At 40.0% G+C, this 16979-nt stretch overlaps 1 protein-coding gene across 1 annotated transcript in view; it reads left to right on the top strand.

Annotated features, from left to right (window-relative positions):
- The window catches only part of LOC121960950 (sodium channel protein type 5 subunit alpha-like), a 216091-nt gene that overhangs the window by 121638 nt on the left and 77474 nt on the right, over positions 1-16979 (top strand). The window contains exons 18-19 of the mRNA XM_088071892.1: positions 3796-3916; positions 6216-6454. Coding sequence (XP_087928018.1) covers positions 3796-3916; positions 6216-6454 — 360 coding nt within the window. The remainder of the gene's footprint in view (positions 1-3795; positions 3917-6215; positions 6455-16979) is intronic.

A 16979-nucleotide genomic window follows, 5' to 3' on the forward strand; every position in this document is an offset into this window, starting at 1 on the left:
TATTTTTATTATTATTAATTATTATTATTATTATTATTATTATTATTATTATTATTATTATTATTATTATTCTGCAGTGCAAGGTAATAATCATAATGTTATAATTGTAATAATAATATTTAAATAATAATTAATTATAATTATTTATTTATTATATTACCTTCACTGTGGTTAAAAAAAATATTATATTAAAATTATTATTATGTCAGATTTGTCATAGTTAGCATTATTATTATTATTTTCATTATCATTATTATTATTATTATTATTATTATTATTATTATTATTATTAAAATTGCCACATTTCCGTTGCATGAATTTCACCAAAAAAGTTAAATATAAATATTTGGTTACAGTAAGACTAAGAAAAATAAGAGTATTAAAAACTAATTATTTTCTCTTTCTTTTAGCGTTTTTTTTAGCTCTGTCCCGTCGTGAAGTGTTATCTGAAACAGCTGCGTTCAGACACACAGCTGCGGCAGTTTAACGTGATGCTCAGTTTCATCTTCAAACTTTCAGAAGTTTGGAGGACGAGTATCTGAGAGTCGGCCGGCTCGCTGCCAGCAGGGATTTCCTTTATTTTCATCCTTGTTTACAGTCAACTTTTCCCATCAGGCAGCAGGTCGGAGGAGCAAACAGTGCCGCTGCACGCCTGCAGGTGTTTCTCACCTCCACCTGCTCACGACGTGCTCCCGTACCCACACTCTTATATAAGGAGAGAAGAAGAAGGAGACGCAGTTAAATAACAGTAGAAGAAGAATGAGCCAAATGTTTTATGTATAACAGTGAATTCTTTTAATTCTCTACTCTGAAATATTATCGCTGCCTTCAGAGCAGCTGGGAAAAATGTTTCAGCTTTGTAAAAAGTTTGTAAAATATACATTTAAGATAACTATAAATATGGCTTTTTGGACATTTCTTTCTAGCTTTTTATATCTATGAATTTATTTCCATCCTTAGTTTACTATAAATATTCAACATCCACACATTTGGACACAGATGAATAGAAATACTCGAGTAAAGTACAAGTATCTCGACTCTGTGCTTCAGCACAGTACTTGAGTGAATATACAGTTACAGGAGACGTTTGATCATACAAGCACATACACACAAATGTGAATAAAAGTACTCGCACTTGTTTTTTATTTTTTATTTTTATTTTATTGTATTTTATTTTAGCTAAATTTTATTCCATTTTTTGTTATTGTTTTTTTCTTCTTTTATTTTATCTTGTTTTATTTTATTTTATTTTAGTGCTGCTTCAGGGAAACACTTCAGCTCCTCACAGATAAATGAATGAAAAACGTAACTTCACGCTAAACTGTGAAGCATCAGCAGGGTGTGTGTGTGTGTGTGTGTGTGTGTGTGTGTGTGTGTGTTTGAGTTTAAAGCCGCTCTGAGTTCAGTTAATAGGTTGATGGTTTGACATGAAGTATTTCTGCTTCCTCGTGTCCGCGACGTCCTGCTGCTCAGACTGATGGAGGGACGATTTGGAGGGAGGGACGGAGCGCACGCTTGGTTGCCAAGGAAATGTTACCATGGCAACCCCCAGCAGCTAACTGAAGCTACATTACTGCACGGCTGGCTGCTGTTAGAGTGTGCGTGCGTGCGTGCATGCGTGCGTGCGTGCGTGCGTGTGTGTGTTGGGCTGGTGCTTCCCTGCCTGACGTGCAGACAGGATGTAGGCGTTATCGTGGGCGGCGACCTTCAGGTCCGTGCGTCACGTCTCATTGGAGGAACCTTTACCAGGAAGTGTTATGTAATCACACCTGAGCTAATAAGGCTTGTGGAGGTCGATCCCCGGAGGGCGGAGCGTCCTAAACTGCCCCGGGGTCCCCGACAGGTTCATCTCCAGACGTTAAAACTCAGCTGCAGAACTTTATTTGAAATGTAGTGAAGACAGTGAACTTTTCTGAGAGACAATAAATGACAAGAGTTTAATGAAAACACAACTTAAAGGAACATTTAAGATTTAGGAATTTTAATTGGCTAAAGAAAATTTTATGATTTTTTTTGTTGGCATGGCCAAAAAGTCCTTATAGAGTTTTATTTTATTTTGTCTTGTTTTATTTTATTTTTTGTGAGCATGGCCAAGAAGTCCTTATAGAGTTTTATTTTATTTTATTTTATTTTATTTTTTATGTGAGCATGGCCAAGAAGTCCTTATAGAGTTTTATTTTATTTTATTTTATTTTATTTTTTATGTGAGCATGGCCAAGAAGTTCACATAAATTGAACTTTTTTTTTCTTCTTTTTTTTTTTCTACCTTAGTATAACACAGGGATAGCTTGGGGGCCACTCTTTAAAATAACGGGGCCAGGGGCCAGTCGCAGCAGCCCCCATACACGTTTTGGATTTTAGACCGTTTCTGGGACATTTCTATTATTTTAGGACATTTCTCAGAATTTAAAATATTTCTGCGATTTTGAGACATTTCCTGGATTTTATGATGTTTCTAAATGTTTTAAGGCTGTTTCAAGGCTTACAGGACACTTCTAGGATTTTAGGATGTTTTTAAGATTTTAGGACACTTCTAGGATTTCTGATGTGTGTAGGACTTTATGACGTTTCTAAATGTTATGATGTTTAAAGGATCTTAGGACATTTCTAGGTTTTTAGGAACCTTTTAAGGGTGTTAGGACCATTTGAAATTTTAGGACATTTCTAGGTTTTTACGATATTTCTATGATTTTGAGCACTTGTTTAGGACTTTAGGAAGTTTCTAGGATTCAAGTTTTATTTTAAAATATATCCAAATTTAGGAAAATATTAACCCCGTCTACTGTTTGTTCACTTATGGTACATTTAAATCAATAATGTTGAGTAAATGAGCCACTTAAGAAAACTGTGTGTGACCTCTGGTTGCTATGGTAACAATGTAAACTATTGGCAACATATAATGCAGAAAGTCGGGTCACATCTAAAGACTGACACTTAATCAGATGTTATTTTATTATATACATTTGCATAATTGAGCCCATCCTGAGCCCGCTGTTTTCACTCACCTCTCTGGTCTTGGTTGACGAGGTAACGGGGATAGTTAATGACTGCCTCGAGACGTTCCCGAGGCCTGATGGGACATTTAGTCCCTTCTGGTGTCCTCCCAGTTGGATGTTGAGCTTCCTGGAAGCTCTTGATCACACCTCTGTTTTTTTTTTGGTTGCTGCTCAGAGCTAAAGACAACAGGAAGAGGTTAATTATTAAGTTTAATTTAAGCTCTTAGCTTGAGAGGCGACATACGAAGACGCATAGATCCGGCCGTCATACAGCTCGTCTAACACGTGAAAAACGTCCAGCGGTCCTTTGAGTGAGACTGACACACTCACACACACACACACACACACACACACACACACACACACACACACACACAGTGGTGGCACACTGATTTCTCTGATTCATTGAACACTAGTCATCACCTGCTTATCTGTTGCCGTGGTGATAAGAGGTGCATACACACACACACACACACACACACATACATACGCACAGGGAAATCACAGCACTTTGTTTGACCCATTTGACCTGACATAAATCTGTGTGTGTGTGTGTGTGTGTGTGTGATACTATCACCACGGTAACAGATAAGTGGATGACAGCTCATGCTCCTGACTGAATGCTGAATGTGTGTGTTGGGTGTCTTTTCCAGTGTGTGTGTGTGTGTATGTGTGTGTGTGTGTGTGTGTGTCCTCTGTCTGTTAGTTTGTATTAAAAGTGATGTTTTTGTTTGTCCTCACTCTTTATTATAAAATAACAGAGTGAATGAACTGTCCTCGTCCTCTGTGTCCCTCTCAGGTCCCCACGTCCACCACAGAGCTCAGTACGATGCTGTTGCCTCGTCCTTCGTCCACACAGGACTCGGAGCGGAGGGGGAGGGCGCTCAGCGCTGCCAGCTACCTCACCGACGCCATGGAAGGTGAGGAGATGCACCATTTAACCCTTTGAAACCTGGATAATTACCTCCTAAAACATGGGGGGGGGGGGGAATGACCAGCCTGGCACAAAAATCTGACAAAAGAAATAATAAAAAAGGAAAAAGAAGAGAGGATGAAAATGTCCAGAAAGATAAATTCATAATTAAATTATTTTTTGCAAGAAATTAGTAAAATCTGACAAAAAATAAAAATTATTAATAAAATAAAAAATGTTTTAGTTTTTAAAAAGAGGGGAGTATTATTAGGAAAGTTACCCACCCCCCCAAAGAATAAAAAGGGAAAATATCCAGAAAAAAATATTTATAATTAAAATAAGTTATTGCAAGAAATTCGTAAAATGTGACAAATTAGTTATAATAATTTAAACATAATAAAAAACATAGCAGGATTATGAGGACATTTTCTCTCCCAAAAAATTGGCGAAAGTTCCAGAAAAATTTATTTATTATTGTAATACGTTTTTATTTAAATTTTTATTTTGAAACCTGGATAATTTATTAGATTACTTCCCAAAAAATTGTGAAAAAAGGCAATGACCAACCTGGCAAGAAATGTCTCATGAATTGCAAAAAATTACTAAAATGTGACAAATATATAAATAAAAAAAAGATAAATAAAAATTAGTTTTAAGAAAGAAGGGAGTGTTTTTAGGAAATTATCCCTCGCAAAATAGGCAAAATTCACATTTTTGTTTCTCTGAGAATCATCTCATTTAAATTTTTTTCGTATCAAAGTTATCCACTGACAGTGATCTTTACCTCCGTGCACACACTCAGAACTGGTTTTGCTTCTTTTGCCTTTTTTGTCTTTTTAAAGAAAAAATAAATCTTTTTTCTTCAGCATTCAAAAGTTTAAATAATGTGAAAAACATCTAAAAGCAAGAAAAGTGATGTTAATACGGGACTGTAACCTGGTCTGACTTTTTACCTCAGCCTGTGTGTGTGTGTGTGTGTGTGTGCGTGTGTGCGTGCGTGCGCGTGTGTGTGCATGCGCGTGTGTGTGCATGCGTGTGTGTGTGTGTGTGCGTGCGTGTGTGTGTGTGTATGATTGATTGTGTAACCACGACTTTATCTGAATTTTGCATCCAACTGAGTCTGGTTACACTTTTGTGTGACTGTGTGTGTGCGTCCAGACTGTTTGTGTGTATGTGTGTGTAACTGTGTGTCGATACAGAATTGTGCATCTGTGTGTGTGTGTGTGTGTGTGTGTGTCACTGCCAACCCCAGGGGGACACTGGCTTTGTTTGTGCAAGAGAGTCCGAGAGAGAGAGAGACATAGAGACAGAATGAAAGAGAGAGAGGAGAGTTCTGATTGTTACCCTCATTAACCATGAGATTATTGCTGTGTGTGTGTGTGTGTGTGTGTCTGTGTGTCTGTGTGTCTGTGTGTGTCTGTGAGTGTGTGTGTGTCTGTGCCTGTGTCTGTGTGTGTGTGTTTGATGATATTCATGTATTAGATTTTTGGGTTCATATCTGTCCAAATCAGCATTCATGTGTGTTGTAAGTGCATCTGTGTGTGTGTGTGTGTGTGTGTGTGTGTGTGTGTGTGTGTGTGTGTGTGTGTGTGTGTGTGTGTGTGTGTGGTAGGTCTGCTGAGTCACTGTCTCTCCCCTCGGCAGTCGCTGCTCTTACAGAACAGATCATCATAGAGGGAAAACACAAAAAGCCGCTGCTGTCCTCCCTCCATCCATCTGCGCTCCCTTCATCCTCTCCTTTCCTTCCCTCCTTCCATCCTCCTTCATTTTCTCAGCGTCACTCGATTATTTACCGACAGTTTTCTCAGGGATCGCTTTAATAAATTCTTTCGTTGAGTTATATTTTCAAACACCATCAGTCGTAATCATAAATATCAAATATTCACTAATTTTCAGAATTTTATTCCCTTAAATGTTAGATTTTTGTCATGATGCCACTATGTTGCCAGATAAAAATAAAAATTTAAAAAAATGCAAAAGTTTAATTATTTTCAATATACTTCTTACTATACTACAATAAGTTTCTTTTTCTTTTCTTTTCTTTCTTTTTTGTTAAGGTGACAGCCTGGGATATGTCAGTGATTAGCAGCAACATTGACAACTTAAAAAAAAAAAAAAAAGACGTCATCGGGTGGAAAATAGTCAAAATGACAAATTCCAAGGCAAAAGTCCAGATTTTTCACATTTTCTTTTTAATATTAATAATTCACTCACTCCTCGCCTATTTACTGATTCACTGTTTCCACCTCCGTCTTCTTTATTTTTTATATTTTTAAATTCACTCGTCGTCTCTTGTTTTGCTGCAGAGCTGGAGGAGGCCCATAGGAAGTGCCACCCGTGCTGGTACGTGTTCGCCCACCGGTACCTGGTGTGGGACTGCTCTCCCAGCTGGCTGAGGGTGAAGCAGCTGGTGATGATCATGGTGATGGACCCCTTCCTGGACCTCGCCATCACCGTCTGCATCGTCCTCAACACCCTCTTCATGGCCATGGAGCACTACCCCATGACGGACGAGTTTAACGGCATGCTGACCATCGGAAACCAGGTAGGACGGATGGATGGACGGATAGAGGGATGGATGGATGGGTGGATGGATGGATGGATGGATGGATGGATGCTTTTGTATCTGATAGTGATCAAGCAGTTATGTGGGAGCTTAAAAGGAGACGTGTGGACGTCTGCATTGGTCTCATTCTTGTGAATGCAATGTGTCAAGACCGGCTTGAGGTAATTTCTCAAAATTTGGCACAAACATTTAAGTGGACTCAAAGATGAACTGATTAGGTTTTGGTGAAAGGTCAAGGTCACTATGACCTTGCATTTGTCTCATTCTTGTGAAAGAAATATCTTTAACACCTTTAAGGATCTTCTTCAAATTTGGCACAAACATTGAATTGGACCCAAGGATGAACTAATTAGATCTTGGTGTTTCAAGGTCAGTGTCACTGTGACCTTGCATCTGTCTTATTCTTGTGAATGCAATGCCTCAAGCACCTTGAATTTCATCAAATTTTGCACAAACATCTGCATTGGACCCATCAAGGTCACTGTGACCTTGCATTCCTGCGAATACCATGTTACAAGTACTACTCGGGTGATTTTTTTCAAATTTGGCGAAAACATTGGAGTGGACTAAAAGATTAACTGATTTGATTTCGTCAGTTAGAGGTAAAAGATCAAGGTCACACTGACCTTGCATTTGTCTCATTCTTACGAATGCGATGTCTCAAGAACACCCTAAGGCAATTTATTAAAATTTGGCACAAATGTTCAAGTGGACTCGAGGATGAACTGATGGGTTTTGATGGACAAAGATCAAGGTCACACTAACCTTGCATTTGACTCATTCTTGTGGATGTGATGTCTCAAAACACCTTGAGTCAATTTCTTAAAATTTGACGCAAACGTTCAAGCGGACTCAAGTATGAACTGATTTGATTTTTGTGTTTAAAGGTCAAGGTCACAGTGATTTTGCATCCATCTCATTTTTGTGAATGCAATATCTGAAGATGGCTTTGAGTTTTCTCAAATTTGGCACAAACGTACACTTGGGCTCAAGAATAAAGTGATTAGAATCTGGTGGCCGAAGGTCAAGGTCACAGTGACCTCATAAAACATGTTTTTGGCCTTGGCTCGAATATTTTTAGGGTCCAATTTAACACAAATTTCCAATTGGATATAATGATGACGTTCTGACATTTTTTTATCCATGAGGTCATCTGTGACGTCACTTTTCTGTCCGTTACGCAGCGTCAAAACTCGGCAACAGAAGGAGAGACTTTTGCTCAGATAATGACTTGGTGACACGAATCTTGCAACTGTGCTGATTGTATAGCTCGTCTGTGCTGCCGCGGGGAAGATGTGTGTGAAGCATCCGTGTTTTCACATGTACGGCATGTTCAAAGGAATACAGGGCGAGCTTACGTAAGACGTGCCGTGACTGAGCAAAAAGCATGTTGGTGAAAAAACTGATTTAAATCAAGCAAGAACCAGCGCAGGGTTCAAAAGGAGACGGTAGTGCATGTAACAACCGCAGACTCTGGACAAATAAGTTGTCAGGTAACATTAATTTTCAAATCAAGTCCCACCTCAGCGCCCCGTTTCACGCAGAAACAAGTCAAAGACGATTCTGCGCCGCACCACCTTTATCCACGGATACATTTGTGATTTATATTTTAGCGGTTGGATTCGATGCTTTTGCTTCCAAATGTCTTTCAAACTTTTTTTCTTTTAAGAACAGAGCGCAGAGCATGAACCTCCTCGCTGGGTGTTTACCGAGCGTGCCTGCGCAACAAACAAACTCGAGGCGAGTTCAGGTGGCGGTGAGATTTTGTCACAAAGAACAAGACTGTTTTGGGAAACGACCCTCGGACCTTTGAAACTGCCTCAAACCCCTTTTGTACGATTCAAAAAACCCCGGGATTCAGAGAGGGGAAAACAGACCTGGATCCCTTTGCTCTTGTAGAAAAACAAAAAGTGTGTGTGTGAGTGAGTGTGTGTGTGTGTGTGTGTGTGTGTGTGTGTGTGTGTGTGTGTGTGTGTGTGTGTGTGTGCGTGTGTGTGCGTGTGCGCGTGCGTGCGCGTGTGCGTGTTTTTGTCTCTGAGTAGAAAAGCGAGGTGAGTTTCAGTATCGGAGCTGACAGAAACGGGTCGGATGGCTTTAAACCACCGTGACTAACTCCAGTGTTTGACCCTGCAGGTGTGCTGACGATCTGACAGGAGCTGATAGGTTGATGCAATATGGTAATTGGTTCACCTGAGGTGTGAACGGCTCGCGGGGAAAATCACCGTGTTGATCACACCTGCACACACACACACACACACACTTGTACCTGTCCGGCGATGTCAGTTTTCCTCAGCTCAGGCTGCAGGCAGCTGTTTGCGGCAGAGAATGGTAATAAAGTTTATAAGGAGAAACAGCGGCTGCGGGTCGGCCTGCAGCTGTGGTGTTCAATCACCGGGTCTGGGCCTGAGGCGGGCCGCTGTGAGAGCGTCGCCTGGATCGAAAAGCTTTTTATTCACACTGTGAATGTCCCAGTTTTCAGCTACAGCGTATTAACTGCTTGAAGGAATAATCAAAGTGCAGATTTTCAAGGTTAAAAAACTTTTTAAGGTGTGTTTATTTTTATTCGATTTTTTTTATACTGCGCGAGAAAACGAGTACAATACAGAACATTCATAGCAAGGTATCATCTTAATGAAACGACTAAGACAGGACATCACATTGAGCATTTTTTAAGGTCTACAATAAACAAGAAATGAAAATGCTACCTATGTTGTCCCCATGTTGTGTTTTGCTTGTAGTAAACAGTAGATTGTCATTTTTTTATCTGCCTTGTTTAGTTTACAATTTACAGGAAAAATACAAAAAATACATAGTTTGGGCCATGTAATTAACCTCACACCTGTGGCATGTGACAAGATATCCTGGGAGAGTGCAATAGGTGTCACGTGCAATGTGTGCACAGTTTGTATTAAGTGTGACTGGGACTATGTGCAGTTGCATACTTGGTGTTGTTTTGTTGTGTTTTTGATGTCATGGTGCGACAGATGTTTTTGTTGTTAGTGTGGAGGCATTATCTGTTCAGCACTGAGTCCAAGACCAATTTCCCTTGGGGGGACAATAAAGTGTATCGTATCGTATCGTATCGTATCGTATCGTATCGTATCGTATCGTATCGAAACAGTCCTACATGATATGTAGGAAAGTCCCCAATTGATTTAGTTCCACAGTTTGGAGAAGAAGATATATTCATTATATATTGTTGTTTTGCCGTCAGATAAGTCTATGTGAAAATGAGATTTCTTAATTTATTATTTAAGTTTTGGGGATTATTGACAATAATATATTTCGGAACTGTAAGGACCACTTCAAACCTGATGGGATTCATCCGAACATCACTTGGGGCCAACCTGTTTTCCTGACACACTGTGGTGTTTCCCAACAGAGTTTAAACTAACAACAGTGTTGTTTAAACTTAAAGTTTCAACACACTCATTATAAGACAATGTAGAAATATTTGTGTATTGCAGAAATGTACAATGCAAACATTATCTTTAGTGATTGGGTTGCCTATTCTCCCCAAACAAAGTCCCTCCAAAAGCTAAAAATGACCAAAATCATTGTGAGAGCAGATCAGTTCATGTTCCTTTATTCTTTATGTCCACCTGGTGGACTGTCCAGACAGCTTCAGCCCCAAAGAGCATCATTTAATCAACAGTCCTCACAGTTATATAACGTCCCTCTAATGTTGCTGTCACCTCCGTTTAATTGTGCAGCGCAAACACTCCAAACTTCTCGTTCGGTTTCAATTGAGAGCGGTTCAGGTGTCGCATAAAGGCGGGGTCACGCCAAACGGATCCGATTGCAGTCCGGAGTCTTTAAGTTCTTTGCAGGATAATTCCTCTAATCCTCACAGATGTTTACATAGCATTTAGCCGGCCTCTGTGACGGACAGGAGAGCCTCTGTTGTGTGTGTGTGTGTGTGTGTGTGTGTGTGTGTGTGTGTGTGTGTGTGTGTGTTATATAACGCAGTGTGTAGGAGATCATGTCGGGACATGACAGTGCTGACAGAATCAATGCGTGCTAATGCTTCCACTGTTTGTTGCTGTTTGTTGTGCGCTCTTCAGCTTCGCTCTGCGGGTTTCACATGTCAATATTTCCACGTGTGTAAAGATCTAAAGGACACATACCATTTAGTGGAGGCTTTTATCTATAGAGCCGCTCTGTGCATTAAGCGCACAGCCTCTCCTGAATGGACTTAATGCCTCTGATGGTGAAAGCTCGGGCTGCAACCGCAGTCATGGTTCGGTGTGACTTCGGTAAAACAGAAAAAAAAGCATCAGGACACGTTTTATTTCATTTGTATTGAAGAGACGGTAGTGTCAAAGACAGACGCGGTCCGCCTGCTGGGGACTGTGGGGACATTTTATCCACCGGCAATGTTTTCTTATACAAAAATAAGGAACATTTTTGCCCTTTTAACACCTGGATCCACATCAGTTTTGTTTTGAGAAAGGTGCATTCAGACGCTTTTCACAGAGCATTTAAACCCGAGAAAACTTTTAAAAACTGTCAGTGAAATTAGAAATGAGCAGCTAGAAAAGTGCTGCAAATTGCAAAAAAAAAAGATTATAAAAAATAAATCACTCGGTAAAAGAGGGAGGATTATCAGATATTAAAAAAAGTAATTAAAGGAAAATTATTATTCTTAGAATAATATATTTAAAATTAAATTATACAATTATTTACTGTATAAAGTTACTTTTATTTTCAGATTTCTATTGTATTATATTGACTTTTGCACTTTTTTAAATGCATTAAAAAATGTATCTGCAATTTGTGAATCGTTCGTGAAACTCGATGCCGCCGTCTGTGTTTAAACAGCGTTCGCTTGTTGCTGTTTGTGCTCCAGCAAAGAGCCAGAATATCCAGAGTAAATCTCCTCCACTCTTTCATCTCGTCAGTGTGGAGCTTTCTAACTGTCTCGCTGACTTCCTCCTCAGTTACTGATAAAGCGAGTCCGTCCTCCACAGAAGGCGTATCAGTCGGGTTCAGGAGTTCCTCAAAGTTTGCTCCACTACAGATGAGGTTCGCAGATCTGCTGACAAACAGCCTCGACAAAACTCTGCTTCCCGTGTTTGCAGGAATCTCTGGACTCCTGAACAAAGTCTCTCTCTCAAGTGTCCCAAATCTATTTTTCCCCTCATGTGACCCAGTGTGATTTTAACTGACAGTGTGAAATCACATGGAATCTGATCTTTTCAAATTACTGCACGTCAATTCTAATTTATTGCCTATATCCGATTTTTTCGACCGCCTGCAAACATCTGCTCTCAAAAGAGACCCATATCCAAAATCTGCATTTATAAGGTACAAGTTGTCTTTTTTTTAAAACAAAGTTTAAAAAATAAAAATGATCCTGTTGTATCTTTGGAGTTGAAGGATGAGTTGATTAAAATCATCAGCTGCAATGAAAATCACATCTGGTTGCTGCTGATGGCATCATTTAATTCCTGCAGAGCATTTTTTTAAATTTGCGTCTTGAATTTTTAGTCTTGTGTCCTCTGTGTCTTGTGTCGGCTCTGAACAAGGTCTGCCCATCCAGTGCAACAGCTTGATCTGGGATGTAAGGGGTTAACCATGTCTCTGTGAAGATGCGTGCAGAGCAGTCTCTGATTGGTTGCTGGGTGAGCTTCAATCACATCTCATCCACTTTATTCTCCTGTGAGTGGACATCAGCCAGAAGGCTTGGTAGAGGAACGGCTCTCGGTCCACGTCGGGTCAGCCTCGCCCTGATGCCGGCTCTCCTCCCTCTCTTCATCTTTCAATTTCGTTTCTTCCCTTCTGACTGACTGACCGCTCGGTGTATGCCGTTTGTGTGGATCCTCTCGCAGTCTGCTGCATTCAGTCCAAACCCCAAGCAACTTTTTCTGATGTTGATAAGTGCTTCTCTATAGTAGAAAAGTCGAGCTTCAGCAGAAGGAGCCATGAAGTCAAAAAAACAGGAAAATATAGCAAAACCGTAGCAAGGATTTGAGGATGCATCTGCAGTCGCTGCCACGGATTATTATCTTGTGACCACAACTTAATTTTATCTAGAGATACAGATAGATACATAGAGATGCACTACCCGTTTCTTGATGCGAGGGCCTTCTTTATATCGATGTAGACAGATTCGGTTTGTGTGGATACCACGAGTGTGCGAGCTGCTGGTAGAGGCCGGTGGTGCGATCCGGCCTCTTTGAACTCCTCCTTCTTGTCCTGCGTCACTCATCTTCTGCTCTCAGTTCTCAGCAGCTGCTGTTGCAGTGAAACGTTTTAAACACGACTCCTCATCCCCAACTGTCCCCTCCCTGTCCCCTCCCTGTCTCCTGGTCCTTCGTCTCCTCTGGAGGACTTGAAGACCTCGAGTGCTTTTCCTCCTGAATGCTTTGAGATATATTGGCTGCCTCACGGTCTCGTTAGTGTGTGAATGAAAAATGAGGCTCAAAGAGCGCCGTGATGAAGTTTCTTTGTGGAGAACGAGACGCAGAGAGGACAAACTGTGTGTGTGTGTGTGTGTGTGTGTGTGTGTGTGTGTGTGTGTGTGTGTGTGTGACTCCTGATAAAGGTGCTCCCTGTGTGATCTGGCACGCTGCTCCACTGTTACTGTTATCTCATTTGGTCAGCACACTGCCGTCCTTGCTCAGGGGCACTGGGGCAGTGCTTGGGAAGGTGAAAACTTGGGGACTTGCATTTTGAGCAAATTTTTTTGGAGGGGACCTTTTTTTTTAAACCTTCCTCCTGTGAGTGCTGACCTCGAACTCTGGACTTTAAAACTTGTTTTTAATTTAACAGGTATTCATTGTTTTGTTGTTTAGCTTAATGTACGTTTTGTGTAGTTTTATGTTGTATTGTCTGTCTTGTGTCTTTGTATCACTTTAAATTATGTGCTATTGTGTGTATTATTTGTCTTGCATGTGTCTTTTTCTCCTCTTGTTCTTGTGCAACATTATCATGTCGTGCCGTGTTTTTGTTCTGACCTGCCGAGGGACTGCGGATCCGAATGAGCTCTAACATAAAAATCTGGTACGGTGCATTAAATGGTAACATTTATGTTTTAAACCATACATGGCCCCTTTGAAATAAATAAAAAAAATACATTAAATTAAATGAAATTAAAAAGAAATTAAATTAAATTAAAAAAGGAATAAAATTAAGTAAAATAAAATTAAATAAAAAATTATCGTTTAATAAACAAGTCCCGAATAAAGAGAGTGAATTTAAATATTTTCAGTAAAAAAATGTTTTAAAACAGTTTTTTTAAAAATTTACATTGATTAAACTGATACATAGATAAGCAATTTGTCAATTTGCTTAACTGTGCGTGTGTGTGCCTGTGCGTGTGTGTGTGCGCGTGTGTGTGTGTGTGTGTGTGTGTGTGTGTGTGTGTGTGTGTGTCCTGGTGCTTACTCATTATGTCTGTCTGGTTGTGACAGAAATAATCACGTGTCTCCTTCACACACACACACACACACACACACACACACACACACACACACACAGAGTCCGTGTCATCCGCTCTGTGCTGATGTTACTGTTATTAGTGAGTGCTGATGTCGACATCCCATGTTTGTGTGGCAGCAGTGCGCCCACACACACACACACACACACACACACACACACACACTTGCTGGTCAGAGGAGTTTTTCATCCTTCAGTTGGTGAATCAGAGACTTTTCCTCCACAGAAACACACAAACTGAACCTGAAACTCATCAGATTTGTGCAAAACTTAACGAATATTTTCAGAATGTGGATAAACACAATGTGGAGACGACAGTTTCCGCTAAGCGATGTTCTGTGACTGAGTTTCAGGGTAATAGTTTAATTATTCTAATAAACAATAATAATAATCTAAAAATAATTCTAATAATCTTACAAACAAATGTTAGTTTTGTACAAGTGAAAGACGACACCGATCAAGATCGACATTAGATTTATTTCATTCAAAAGACGCAAAGACGCAGTAAATTAAATTTGTAACAAATCAGGAACATTGATGGTAAATTGAGTGAAGAAACTGGAGGCAGAGGTAAAGATGTGCCATATTTGCAGAAAAACGTCTCACCTGTGAAAAGTTATTTCCTGTTGCTTAGTTTTTGTGTTTCTTTGATTGAAACATCCAAAAACGAAGCAAAAGTTTGGCATATTTTCGTGGCCCGACAAAAGACGGCGGTCATGATGATGAATCATCACCCTGAATGTGGCGTCTGCGTGTGTGTATCTGTGTTTTTCAGTAACTGAGTACATTCAAAGTAATCTGCTCCGGTGCATCTTCATGTTGTTGCATCACGTCCTGTTCAGTACAGCAGCTCCTCACCTGCGCAAGTTTCGGGTTTTTTTTTCTTTAAATGTAGCAGCAGGAGAACGTGCAGCGTTGCAGTTTGCAAAAGCAGCCGTATTCTTGATTTGGTGATTTTTTATTTTTTTTGGGACACAACTCTCCTCTCAGCTGTTTGCTCCTGCAGTTTGATCCTTTAAGCCTCTGCAGACCTCAGCTCGTCCAGGGTTTGCCTCGCTCTGCTTTACATCACGTGTGTGTCTGTGTTTGCTGCATTTACAGTGTGTGTTTGTTGAGAGTGCATGTGAGTGTGTGTGTGTGTGTGTGTGTGTGTGTGTGTGTGTGTGTGTGTGTGTGTGTGTGTGTGTGTGTGTGTCCTTGCAGCAGCAGCAGCCCCTCTCCCTGCTTGTTGTTCCAGAGAGAAGGGGATCCTCGATGTGACACCGGCTACGTGACACACGTGTGTTTGTGTGTCTGTTTCTCAGCCTGTGCTTGTGTGTGTGTCTGTTTGTTTGTTTGTGTGTGTGTGTGTGTGTGTGTGTGTGTGTATGTGTGTGTGTGTGTGTGTTGCACAGGGAGTGTGTGATCAAGTCTCCCAAAAAATCAGTTCTGAGGTTTAACAGTTTGACTATTTTTGTCTTTGTGTGAAAGAAATCACAGACACACACAAAATCAGGCTCTTTCTGGAGTTACCTCTCAATCTGAAACACACACACACACACACACACACACACACAGACACACACACACACACACACACACACACACACACAGACGAGGCTCTTGGACGGGCTCATTAACTCTGTAGTGCGTTGATTAGCTACTCAACAATCACGCTGTTATTATTGCCGCCATCAGGAGAGCCTCTCGCTCCGTCTCTTCCTCCTGAAAGTGAGCGATGTGTCGATGAAGGAGGCGCTCTCAGGATGCAAAAGGTTGCGCAAAAAAAACTCGGCGCTCGAGAGGAAAATGAATCGGCCCGGGAGAGATTCAGAGTGTGCATTTTAAACACTTAGACACGGCAGAGGTTGCTGGTTTGACTCCGGTGCTGCTGCAGTGTTTCAGTTTAATGCAGTGCAGCGTGTGGTGGTGTTGTGTTACTGATCAGTGCAGCGTGTGTGTGTGTGTGTGTGTGTGTGTGTGTGTGTGTGTGTGTGTGTGTGTGTGTGTGTGTGTGTTGACGTCAGGCAGAGTGACGTTAATGAAGTTAAACACAGTTCAGCTGTCAAATATCAGCAGCAGCCTCTGGCCTCAAACATCACGCTGAAGGAAACGTCACACACACACACACACACACACACACACACACACACACACACACACACACACACACCCTTACATTATACCATAATACTTGACTCAACTGTTGGGATATGTTTAGGATTATTATTCGATTTAAAAATATTAGTTTCAGAAGAATCGGTGATATTCTAACTTGAAATATTGAGCAACATCGTTTTTCTTTCTTTCAGAAGTAGTTTTTTCTTTTTTGTGTATTTTTATTACTAATTTTCAGGTAATTTTCTTGTACATTAACGTTAACATTAATTAACATTAATTTCTTGCTAATTTTGGGTCATTTCTTCTGTCTTTGTCCATTGCTTTTTTCCCATGTTTTTGGAAAAAAAATCAACGCAGTTTTCTCAGGTTTCAAAGGGTTAAATAGCCTCTGAAAGGTATCTGAACGCAGCACAAGAAAACCAATGTTGAAGCAGGTTTTAAGAGTTAATTTTCATGAAAAAAAGTTTTAAAATGTTTTCTTGTGCCGCATTCACACAATTTTCACAGTATTCAAACCTTTAAATCGTGACAAAAACGTGACAAAAACAATGACCTGAAAATTCGCTATAAAATCATTAGAAAAATTATATAATAAATAATAATATAAGTAAACAACTAATAAAAATAATATATGATAATAAAAATATATATAAATTGCAATATATATATTTGCAATTATTTTACATGAAAAAATATTTATTATTATTTTTTTTATTTTTTTTCAGGTCATTTCCTTTCCTTTTTTTTGTTCTTTTACTTTTTTGTACTAATGAATGACTATTTGGGGTCATTTCTTCTCAAGGTTTTTGTGAGAAATCAAGCCTACTTGCTCAGGTTTCAGAGGCTTAAAAAATTCTGTCGCTGATTAACAGACGTCTCTTGTGAATATTTGGGAAAAAGTCTTTTTTGAGGCTAACGTGACCGACCCCGGAGGTTGAAATTTCGTGGGCTTGACCTGAGTTGT

The sequence above is a fragment of the Plectropomus leopardus genome, chromosome 21, assembly GCF_026936395.1.
Source record: "Plectropomus leopardus strain MGB_pleo_1.0 chromosome 21, ASM2693639v1, whole genome shotgun sequence".
Taxonomy (NCBI): Eukaryota; Metazoa; Chordata; class Actinopteri; order Perciformes; family Serranidae; genus Plectropomus; species Plectropomus leopardus.